The sequence below is a fragment of the Coregonus lavaretus genome, assembly GCF_964263955.1.
Source record: "Coregonus lavaretus genome assembly, chromosome: 19".
NCBI lineage: Eukaryota > Metazoa > Chordata > Actinopteri > Salmoniformes > Salmonidae > Coregonus > Coregonus lavaretus.
The window spans coordinates 7,550,534-7,563,100 of record NC_140006.1 but is presented as its reverse complement, the minus strand read 5'-3'; the positions used below and the strand labels follow the sequence as shown (position 1 = coordinate 7,563,100).

The following is a 12,567-nucleotide window of genomic DNA, read 5'->3' as shown; positions in this document are numbered from 1 at the left end:
AATTACAGTGTACATAAAATACATGATACATTACAGTATAAGACAGAGTCAATTACTTTCTACTAATAAGACACACACGTCTTTTAATGTAGCTTGCAAAACAAGTTCTCTCTGAAAATATATCAACCGCAATAACACATATAAAAATGTGCAGCTCTTTATGCGCTCTTGAAACCATCCAAGCACAACAATTTAATTCACAAAATTACATTCACAACCTCAGGTCCAGTTTTAATCACTTTCAGCCTTGAAGGCACCAGGAGACAAATGGAATCTCCTGTACATATGGCCATCAATGCGGACAATGACATAAATTGTGATTGAAGTGAGAGACACCCGGCCAGGTGAAGTAAAGTCAGACTCATGTGGAAGTAGAGTTAGCCGGTTACCTGACTCGGCCCAGCGGCCCCACGCCAAGACTCTTAACTGCTAGTTCTAATAGGAGTCTTAGATGCTGTTATAATAGGTTATAATTGGGTCTCTGACAAGGACGTCTTAGGACATAACTCACTTCCCAGCTTTATGTGGCCATTTGCAAGACATCTGTATATGTATAGTGCAGTAATTGTATTAATATTTTGGCTATTTATATGTATATAGTGCAATAATAAACAACATACTCGCTAAACATTTGTAAAATTCATTGTATAAATAAAACGTGATTAATTTGTTGATTGATGGTTTGAAGAAGAAAACGTACAGTTGAAGTCGGAAGTTTACATATACAAACTATAGTTTTGGCAAGTCGGATAGGACATCTACTTTGTGCATGACACAAGTAATTTTCCAACAATTGTTTACAGACAGATTATTTCACTTATAATATACTGTATCACAATTCCAGTGGGTCAAACGTTTGCATACACTAAGTTGACTGTGCCTTTAAACAGCTTGGAAAATTCCAGAAAATAATGTCAGGGCTTTAGAAGCTTCTGATAGGCTAATTGACATCATTTGAGTCAATTGGAGGTGTACCTGTGGATGTATTTCAAGGCCTACTTTCAAACTCAGTGCCTATTTGCTTGACATCATGGGAAAATCAAAAGAAATTAGTCAAGACCTCAGAAAAACAATTGTAGTCCTCCACAAGTTTGGTTCATCCTTGGGAGCAATTTCCAAATGCCTGAAGGTACCACGTTCATCTGTACAAACAATAGTACACAAGTATAAACACCATGGGACCACGCAGCCGTCATACCGCTCATGAAGGAGACGCGTTCTGTCTCCTAGAGATGAACGTACTTTGGTCCGAAAAGTGCAAATCAATCCCAGAACAACAGCAAAGGACCTTGTGAAGATGCTGAAGGAAACAGTTACAAAAGTATCTATATCCACAGTAAAACGGGTCCTAAATCGACATAACCTGAAAGGCCGCTCAGCAAGGAAGAAGCCACTGCTCCAAAACTGCCATAAAAAAGCCAGACTACGGTTTGCAACTGCACATGGGGACAAAGATCGTACTTTTTGGAGAAATGTCCTCTGGTCTGATTAAACAAAAATAGAACTCTTTGGCCATAATGACCATCGTTATGTTTGGAGGAAAAAGGTGGTTGCTTGCAAGCCGAAGAACACCATCCCAACCGTGAGGGGGTGGCAGCATCATGCTGTGGGGGTGCTTTGCTGCAGGAGGGACTTTTTTTTTTACACTTCACAAAATAGATGGCATCATGAGGAAGGAAAATTATGTCGATATATTGAAGCAACATCTCAAGACTTCAGTCAGGAAGTTAAAGCTTGGTCGCAAATGGGTCTTCGAAATGGACAATGACCCCAAGCATACTTCCAAAGTTGTGGCAAAATGGCTTAAGGACAACAAAGTCAAGGTATTGGAGTGGCTATCACAAAGCCCTGACTTAAATCCTATAGAACATTTGTGGGCAGAACTGAAAAAGCGTGTGTGAGCAAGGAGGCCTACAAACCTGACTCAGTTACACCAGCTCTGTCAGGAGGAATGGGCCAAAATTCACCCAACTTATTTTGGGAAGCTTGTGGAAGGCTACCCGAAACGTTTGACCGAATTTAAACAATTTAAAGGCAATGCTACCAAATACTAATTGAGTGTATGTAAACTTCTGACCCACTGGGAATGTGATGAAAGAAATAAAAGCTGAAATAAATCATTCTCTCTACTATTATTGACATTTCACATTCTTAAAATAAAGTGGTGATCCTAACTGACCTAAGACAGGGAATTGTTACTAGGTTTAAATGTCAGGAATTGTGAAAAACTGAGTTTAAATGTATTTGGCTAAGGTGTATGTAAACTTCCGACTTTCAACTGTACATAAAATGTGATTGATTAAAACAAAAATACTGATATAGAGTATTGAAGTGCAGTATATTTAAATCACTAGGTCATACCTGTTGTAAACTGTGTATGTGACCAATAAATTGGATTTGAATTTGATTTGATTTATAGTACATTCCATTACTAAGTAATCCGTTCCGGTCCTCTATGAGACTAAAGCCTGCTAATAAACCACTCTGTTAATCAAACACAGTGTGGATCAGAACGAAACACTGACCTCAATGCCACTAATTACACCTCACCATCACACACGTTCATATACACAACACATTAAACACACACAAACAAGCTCTCGGCCATAAGAACACACACACTTGGACATGCACACGCACGCATGCACCGTGCACAAACATGCACAAAAACAGGCGCACGGACTTAAGCACACATATACACTGGCATGATAGATGAAGGCAGGGAGGGAGACTCTAAAGGAGCTTTAGGGTAAATCCTGAGCACAGCTGTCCTCTGGGATATAAAAAAAAACACGCAGCAACAAGAACGATAGACAGGATCCCTGCTCCTGGCCTCACGTACATGTACCACAGCTGCTGCCTAGGTAGATACCAGGGTTGGGGTCAATTGCAATTCCACATGTTCCTCGTTGAAAAGCATTAAAGAGAATTGGAATCGGAATTTCAGTGTACTTCCTGAATTAACTAGAATTTAAATGGAATTGACTTCAACCCTGGTATAGATAAACAGGTCATTTTCTCACGCATTTTAAAAATGGCACAGTGCTTAGCACTCACCTATTATTTGTATCATTTCTCATGTTTTTAAAATATAAATGATTGTGCAGTTATCTTCTGCATCAGTTTCCTACGTTTAACAGCCCGTAACAGGCTACTGCACGTGCTCAGCTCTAATCAAAATATACACCTGAATGAATATACCACCTATACTTACACAATGACAATAAAATATAGTCAATGTTCCTTAATCAGTTATACTTAACAGTAATAAAGTAGTTATAAAGTAGTAATAAAGTACAATTGTCTGTATAGAGTCTCTCACATGAGGTCTCTGTGTGTAGGTAAGGGCCACAGAATCCCTCAGTCTTGCTTAACATACACTTTTTCACAGTATAAATCTGATGACCTGTTACAGTTTCCTGATGCAGGACAGCACATGACAAGGTAGGTGTTCAGCTCTAACAAAAAAAAAGACACGTTTGCCAACACGTATGCGAACAAACATGAATGCCAACTTACTGTCTTTTTTTCTTTATTACGATTACTATAAAAGATGGTAAATGTTTGTTAATGATTAATACTTAGCGATAATAAAGTAATAATAAAGTGCAATTGTCTGTGTAGTAAAGCCTTCCACGAGAGGCTTTACTACACGAGAGGCTCCTGTAGCTCAGTTGGTAGAGCATGGCGCTTGCAACGCCAGGGTTGTGGGTTCGATTCCCATGGGGGGCCAGTATGAAAAATGTATGCACTCACTAACTGTAAGTCGCTCTGGATAAGAGCGTCTGCTAAATGACTAAAATGTAAAAATGTAAATGTCCCTGTGTGTAGGTAAGGGCCACAGGCCTGTGACTGGGAGCTGTGTAGGGCCACAGGCTAAGTGCTCATGACAGTGGCCCACTGACCGACTGTTATGGTGATACACACAGTGATGCTCTGAGCCTGTCTAGCGTAACCCTAACCCTCACCCTCCATCCCTCACCTGGCTAATTAGCTTAGCTGTGACCCACTGACAGAGGAGGCATTAGGCTTTACTTCCTGTTCGTGTCACTGAGACACACACGCACACACACACACACACACTCCGTGAGACTGAGACGGCACATGACACAGCACACATGGTTAACCACCAGGCTGGCTGGGAGAGAGACAACCAAACGCAGGAGGTGTAGGAGCTTCAAAGCTGGAATCCATAGTGGTGAAACTGCGATGTCCGTTACGTCAAACAACAAACACTGTTTTTTTCCCTCTGACATCATTGCACATCATTGCACGCACGGTAGAACATCAGAGTATGTACAGCAATTTGTTTTTATACCACAATGCTGGATGCTAATTTCCTCAGAACAAAAACAGGAACAACTGCGCCTAGGAGCAGCGGTTATATTTATAAGCAGTTCATAGCTTAGTATTTTCCAAATATATCAGGGCCTTATATTTCCAAATATCTTTTCAAATATTACCCAAATACCTCTGGCACAGTTGAATTAAACAGTTAAAAACTCTCACCGGAGAAATGTGAAAAGGACTGGTCTGGGTGATGAGGTGAAGCTAAGAGCTGGAAGCCCCTTGGCTGCCTGCTACAATCTCCACACGGAACGCACAGGCACACATGCACACACGCACTCATGGACACACGCACACTCTTGTACATGTCTTAATGGTTTTATGAAGAAAAAAAATCTAAAGCCTGCCTCAAACGAATTCTGATGAAGGGTCTTGGGAATCTGCAGTTGCCAGGTTACTGTGTAAAGCACTTGTAAGAAATGTTGCTTTTATAAAAGGGGCTATGTAAATACATTTGATTTATTGAACAGCAAAGCTTTTAGCATGTCAACAGTCACAGAGTACAGAGGCTTGAAGAGAAACGGATAAAGTTATAGTAATATTCCTGTCTTGAATATGTTTTGCACTGGGGAAACAAATGTTGTGTTTATTGTAAACGTGACTAATAAAACCCCTCAACCTTGGAACCCTTGAACCATTGAACCTTCACTGTAGGCTGATTTTAGAACAATTAAATTCAGTAGGACACGCAACAACAAAGGTCAAAGGTCAATTTAATTATATCTTACCGAATTAGATCGAGCAGGGCATCAGCGGAGCTCATGATTGGCTTGCCGCTGTCCTCATTGTCCTCCTTCTGGGCGGCGCCCCCTGGGTGGATGATGGTAACCATGAGGATGCCCACCACCACCGCCACAAAGGTGGTCCACAGGTAGTAGGAGACGGTCATGATGCCCAGGCGGCTGGAACACTTGGCATCCAGGGCTGCTAGCCCCGACATCAAACTGGAGAGAGCGAGAGAAGAGAAACAGAATGGTTAGGAAGGGAAAGAGCCAGGCGGATCATCACAGAGAGAGGAGACATAGAGAAACAGAATGGTTAGGAAGGGAAAGAGCCAGGCAGATCATCACAGAGAGAGAAGACAGAGATAAACAGAATGGTTAGGGGGCACTTGGTAGACAAACACCCCACACTGCACTGGACAGAGGAGCATCCAGAGACCCCTACCAGACCACCAAGGAGCCCCAGTCCCCCTCAATGCCACACCAGACCCAGCGCACCCCACAGGACCCACCCACCACCAGAGCATCACCACCTCCATCAGCACAACCAGACTGGACTGGGCCCAGCCTACTACCCCACACCAGACCACCACCTCTACCAGACCAGAGAGGCAGCCCCCCGGCCCAGATCTGCCCCTCCACGGACCCAACAGCAGGACCAGCGCGGCTACGCGGAGGCCCTCAGAGGACAGGAGAACTCTGTAGGATTGAGTGAGATTAAACAGCTCCTTCAGTATATCTGCACTAAACGCACACACGCACTCATGCAAGCACGCACTCATGCAAGCAAGCAAGCAAGCACGCACGCACGCGCACGCGCACACACAGCTATTGTACTAAAAGTTCACTTGTTCAATTAATATAAAAATAAAAAAAGAGAACAAATGTTTTCTGTTATCCATTGTTTATCTCACTCTTAACTTAGTAGTTACTGTATTTGACTGTGCTAATCTTTCTTTTTGCAACATGAAATCGCGATCAGTTAGCATGTGGAACATTCAGGGCCTAAACTTGTCAACCTTTGGACTGAAGAGTTTAGCACTGGAGTTTTAAAAAAATCTGAAAGATGTTGTCATCATTCTGCATCATTCTGCAAGAGACATTGTCACTCACTGTCCCACAGGCTACAGAGAGGTAATTGTGTCGTTACAGAAACACAGATCTGTCAATAGAGGCAGAGACTCTGGAGTGTTGATAATTTGGTACAAATCTGAACTACAAAATGTAATTGATCCCCTCAAAATTGGTAAATATCACATTTGGTTAAAACTGAAAAAATAACTTGTACTGACAGAAAAATATGTGTTACTTTGTGCAATATATATCCCCCGCTCAGAATCCCCATATTACTCAGAGGAGACATTCCCCACCATTGAGGAAGAGACGTGCTATTTCCAGGCCCAGGGAAATGTGTTGATCTGTGGGGACACAAATGCGCTCACAGGAACACTATCTGATCTAACGACCACACGAGGGGACAGCTTTATTACAGGCCATACTGTTTCTGTCTTAATCTCCCCCATAGAAACAACATTTGTTGCAGCTCTGTCAAAGCCTGGGTCTGTAATTTGTTAATGGTAGGTTACAGGGGGACTCTTTGGGGGAGAATCATCTATTGTTCACCTCTTGGCCACAGCACAGTAGACTATATGATTACAGACATTGACCCTTTCTCTCTCAGCTCATTCACCATCAAGCCACTAACACCTCTGTCTGACCACAGCCAAATGACCTTGTTCATCAAAAGAACAGACTTGGAAACAACCACACATTCACAGCCCAGTAAGCTGTACAACTTCAGAAATTCATACAGATGGGCCCAAAACAGCACAGAAGAATACCAGAAAGCAACCAGTAACCAAAATATCCAAACACTCTTAGATAACTTTCTGGATACCACATACACTCATAGTAAAGAAGGCATCGATATAGCAGTAAAACACATCAACAATATTTTCAGGCAAATGACAAAGAAGCACAACTGAAATTGATTAAAAACAATAACTTGAAAAAATACAGATGACCACTGGTTTGATACAGACTGGAAAATGATCAGGAAAAAAATTTGAACACTATCAAACCAAAAGCACAAAGACCCAAATAATGGTGAATTACACCTTCATTACTGTGATACTTTAAAACTCTATAAACGTACAATAACAATCAAAAACGGACAGTACAACAGCAAGCAACTGACGATAATTGGGGAGTCCATAAACACAAACAACTTCTGGCAAAATTGTAAAAACCTGTAAAAATTAGAAACAAGAGGAATTAGCTAAACAAAATAGTGGCATAAGGACAACCCATTTTAAAACACTCTACAACACCGTTCAAATTGATGCAAACGCAGAACAATGCCAAATTCATGAGAAGTTGAACGGATTAGAAAAAGCTATAAAGGACAATCAAAATCCATTGGACTCCCCAATTACTGACCAGGAGCTCTGTGATGAGTGTGATGGAAGGAGTCAGGCGCAGGAGGGTAATCACCGAATACAGAGTTTATTCCTTCATTACACAAAATACGCTGGAATAGCGACAAACGAAACAGGCACAGGGGAAACTATTTACCCTGGCAATACACTGTAATGGTATCTCCATACAATACATAGGCACAGGGGAAATATCTACCCTGGCAACAAAATGGTACGAGTAGCTCCATCGTGCTCCACTACTCTCACATTCAAACAATCACCCACAAGGACAAGGGGGCAGAGGGAACACTTATTCACAGACTAATGAGGGGATTAGAACCAGGTGTGTGTGATTGACAAGAAAAGACAAATGTGATGATGATAATTGGGGCGGCAGTGGTTAGTAAGCCGGTGACGACCAACGCCGAAGCCTGCCAGAACAAGGAGGGGAGGCAGCCTCGGCGGAAGTCGTGACAAGCTCTATTAGAAACTTCAGGACTACAAATTGAAAAAGCATGCGGACCTGATGGCATCCTAAATGAGATGCTCAAATTTTCAATTGGCTATATTAAAACTGTTTAATTTGAGTGTAGGTTATTTCCCTGACATCTGGAATATGGTACTCATAACCCCAATCTTTAAGAACAGAGACAAATTTGACCCTAACAATTACAGAGGCATTTGTGTGAACAGTAACCTGGGGAAGGTTTTCTGTAGTATTATAAATGTAAGAGTTCTAAACTTCCTTAATAAGCACAATGTCTTGAGAAAAACCCAAATTGGATTTATACCAAAACATCGCACGACCGATCATATTTACACCCTACACAACTTGATAGAGAAACAAGTCCACCAAAATAATACCAACATTTACACTTACTTTATCGACTTCCAAAAAGCATTTTATTATATTTGGCATTCAGGACTGTTCTACAAAGTTATTAAAAGTGTTGTAGGGGGTTAAACATATGACATAATTACATCAATGCACAGTGGCTTGGGAAAGTATTCACCCCTCTTGGCATTTTTCCTATTGTTGCCTTACAACCTGGAATTAAAATTGATTTTTGGGGGGTTTGTATCATTTGATTTACACAACATGCCTACCATTTTGAAGATGCAAAATATATTTTTTTCTATTCAATATTTTCCCTGTATTTAGCGCCATCCATCATTCCTTCAATTCTGACCAGTTTCCCAGCCGATGAAAAACATGATGGTGTTCTTGGGGTGATGAGAGGTGTTGGGTTTGCGCCAGACATAGCGTTTTCCTTGATGGCCAAAAAGCTCACTTTTAGTCTCATCTGACCAGAGTAACTTCTTCCATATGTTTGGGGAGTCTCCCAACGTGTTTGCTTATTTTTTTCTTTAAGCAATGGCTTTTTTCTGGCCACTCTTCCGTAAAGCCCAGCTCTGTGGAGTGTACGGCTTAAAGTGGTCCCATGGACAGATACTCCAATCTCTGCTGTGGAGCTTTGCAGCTCCTTCAGGGTTATCTTTGGTCTCTTTGTTGCCTCTCTGATTAATGCCCTCCTTGCCTGGTCCGTGAGTATTGGTGGGCGGCCCTCTCTTGGCAGGTTTGTTGTGGTGCCATATTCTTTAAATTTTTTTATAAAGGATTTAATGGTGCTCCATGGGATGTTCAAAGTTTTGGATATTTTTTTTATAACCCAACACTGATCTGTACTTCTCCACAACTTTGTCCCTGACCTGTTTGGAGAGTTCCTTGGTCTTCATGGTGCCGCTTGCTTGGTGGTGCCCCTTGCTTAGTGGTGTTGCAGACTCTGGGGCCTTTCAGAACAGGTGTATATATACTGAGATCATGTGACATATCATGTGACACTTAGATTGCACACAGGTGGACTTTATTTAACTAATTATGTGACTTCTGAAGGTAATTGGTTGCACCAGATCTTATTTAGGGGCTTCATAGCAAAGGGGGTGAATACATATGCACGCACCACTTTTCCGTAATGTAATTTCATGTAATGTAGTTATTTTTTTCATTTCACTTCACCTATTTGGACTATTCTGTGTATGTCCATTACATGAAATCCAAATAAAAATATATTTAAATTACAGGTTGTAATGCAACAAAAAGGAAAAACACCAAGGGGGATGAATACTTTTGACAATACGTGTAGCATCAAAATTGGCAAGAAAATAACAAAATGCTTTAACCATGTCACATTGTATAATGATACGTAATAGTTTTTTTTATTTCTCTACCCAACATAAGGTACGTCATGAAAAACGACGGAATTGAAGCCCAAAACAAACACATACAAGTGTGTGCAGCGTACAAGATCTCCTCAGCTCGCCGATACCACTCGTCCACCTCAGTGGCCTCGGATGCCAAGGTCGGCTGATACCCCAACACACGCACTGGAAAGGAGTGAGGTTAGTGGAGGAGTGGCGGAGGGAATTCTGCGCGTACTCAGCCCAAGGTAGAAAATCCTCCCACTTCCCCTGCCAGTCCTGACAGTAACACCTCAGGAACCTGCCCACTTCCTGATTGACCCTCTCCACCTGCCCATTAGCTTGAGGACGGTACCTGGAAGTGAGGCTGACCGTGACCCCCAGGCGTTCCATGAATGCTTTCCATACGCATGAGGTGAACTGAGGGCCACGGTCTGACACAATGTCCTCCGGGATCCCGTAGTGCCGGAAGACGTGCGTAAAAAGAGACTCCGCGGTTTGCCTGGCCGACGGGAACCCAGGCAGAGGAAGGAGGCAACAAGCTTTGGAAAACCGGTCCACAAAGACAAGAACATTGGTGTTCCCCTGGGAGGGGGGAAGGTCAGTGACAAAGTCCACCGAGAGGTGAGACCAGGGCACAGATGGAGCAGGAAGAGAAGTAAACCCGGACGTCCCTAGCCAAGGTGGGCCACCAGTACTTCTCAGTCAGGCAGGCGATGGTACGGCCTATTCCAGGATGACCCGACACAGGCGGCGTGTGCGCCCAGGAAAGGAGGTGGTCCCGCACACCCGTGGGCACGTAGGCGTGGTTCTCCGGGCACTGTGCAGGTGTGGGTTCCGTACGCAGGGCCTGCCGGCATCCACATCCCACACCACTGGCGCGATGATACGGAACGGAGGGATGATGGGGGTCTCCTCTCCCTGCCTCTCCTCTGGGTCATAGAGGTGAGACAGCACGTCCGCCTTCACGTTCTTCAAGCATGGCCTATAGGAAAGCGTGAATTGGAACCTGGCGAATAATAGAGCCCACCTGGCCTGTCTCGGATTTAGCCTCTTTGCTGCCCTGATGTACTCCAGGTTGCGGTGGTCCATCCACACCAGGAAAGGGTGTTTGGACCCCTCCAGCCGGTGCCTCCACGCCTTCAGAGCCATCTTGACTGCCAAGAGTTCCCGGTCCCCTACGTCGTAGCTCCTCTGGGCAGGGCTCAGCTGCTTGGAGTAGAAGGCACAGGGCCACAGTTTTGGAGGGGTTCCGGTGCGCTGGGATAGCATTGTCCCGACTCCTACTTCGGAGGCATCCACCTCAATGATGAAGTGGAGTGAGGGGTCGGGATGTGCCAGCATGGGAGCAGTGGTGAAGCGTGCCTTCAGCGTCTCGAACGCCCTCTCCGCCTCCGCCATCCAACGAAGTCCCAGCATGTCCCGAAACACTTTGTCAATAAAGGCCTGGAAGACTGAAGGAGCATTAGACAGGCCAAAGAGCATTGCCTCGTGGTCGTGGAAAAGGCCGTTTTCCATTCATCGCCTGCACGAATGTGCACCAGATTGTAGGAGCTCCTCAAGTCCAGTTTCGTGAAGTACTGCGCCCCGTGCATTTGTTCAATGATGGTTGGGATGAGGGGTAAAGGATAGCTGAACTTAACTGTGGCTTTATTCAGTGTTCGATAATTAATGCAAAGGCGCAATCCCCCATCTTTCTTCTTAACAAAAAATGAGCTTGAGGAGGCTAGTGACGTAGAGGGGGAGATAAAACCCTGCTGGAGGCTCTCCTGACCATGGAGGTCTCCTACGTGGAGACCTCCATGGCCTCGGTCTCCACGTAGGAGAGGGGATAGACGTGTCCTCTCGGGAGGACTGCGTCTGACAGCAGGTCAATGGCACAGTCCCAGGGGCGATGAGGAGGCAGGCGTGTAGCCTGGGTCTTAGAGAAAACCCGGTGCAGATCCTGGTATTCCTCCGGTAAATCCACTTGAGTGGCGTGGTCCGGACTTTCCACCGTAGTGGTGTTGACAGACACTGCGAGACACCTCCCCTGACACTCCTGCGACCAACCCAGCAGTCTCCTCTTGGACCAGGAAATAACAGGGTAATGCCAACTCAACCAAGGGAGACCTAAAACAACGGGGTGCGTGGGGGTGTCTAAAATCAAAAAGGTGATCTGTTCTAAATGAGTGTCATGGGTCAGCAGAGAAACAGGAACAGTGATGTGATGTACGAGCCCTGTCCCTGTTGGACGATTACCCAGGGCTCGAACCGGAATTGTTGACTGTAGGGGAAACAAAGGAATGCGTAATGCAGTGGCCAGTTCCGGAATCAATCAGAGCTAACGGGAGTGAGGGGCTAGGGTATTCAGGGAATTTAATGGAAAAACACACTGGTTGAGTTGACAGAAAAGGAGAGGAGATCTTGCATCCGACCTGGGTTGGAGCAGGGGAATTCCCTGGCTTGTTGTCACGTTCGTTGAATGACGGGTCAGACCAAGGCGCAGCGTGATATACGTACATGTTTATTTTAACTGAATAAACACCACGACAAAACCATAAACGAAACGTGAAATCCAAGGTAGCACACACAACATACCTTACAAGGAACAAGATCCCACAACTAGACAGTGCCAATAGGCTGCCTAAGTATGGTCCCCAATCAGAGACAACGAGCGACAGCTGCCTCTGATTGGGAACCACACCGGCCAAAATAGAACTATACATACTAGATCACAAACATAGAAAACGCACAACAAAGAATATACACACCCTGACTCAACATTTAAGCGTCCCCTGAGTCAGGGCGTGACAGTACCCCCCCCCCCCCCCCAAAGGTGCGGACTCCGACCGCACAACATAATCATAACAGGGTAGGGGCCGGGTGGGCATTCCGCCTCA

At 44.3% G+C, this 12,567-nt stretch overlaps 1 protein-coding gene across 1 annotated transcript in view; it reads right to left on the bottom strand.

Annotated features, from left to right (window-relative positions):
* The window catches only part of LOC311146226 (excitatory amino acid transporter 5-like), a gene marked incomplete at both ends in the record, with an annotated part of 98,526 nt that overhangs the window by 36,873 nt on the left and 49,086 nt on the right, over positions 1-12,567 (bottom strand). Inside the window, one exon of the mRNA XM_084182733.1 lies at positions 5,076-5,291. Within this exon, the coding sequence (XP_084038859.1) occupies positions 5,076-5,291 (216 nt within the window). The remainder of the gene's footprint in view (positions 1-5,075; positions 5,292-12,567) is intronic.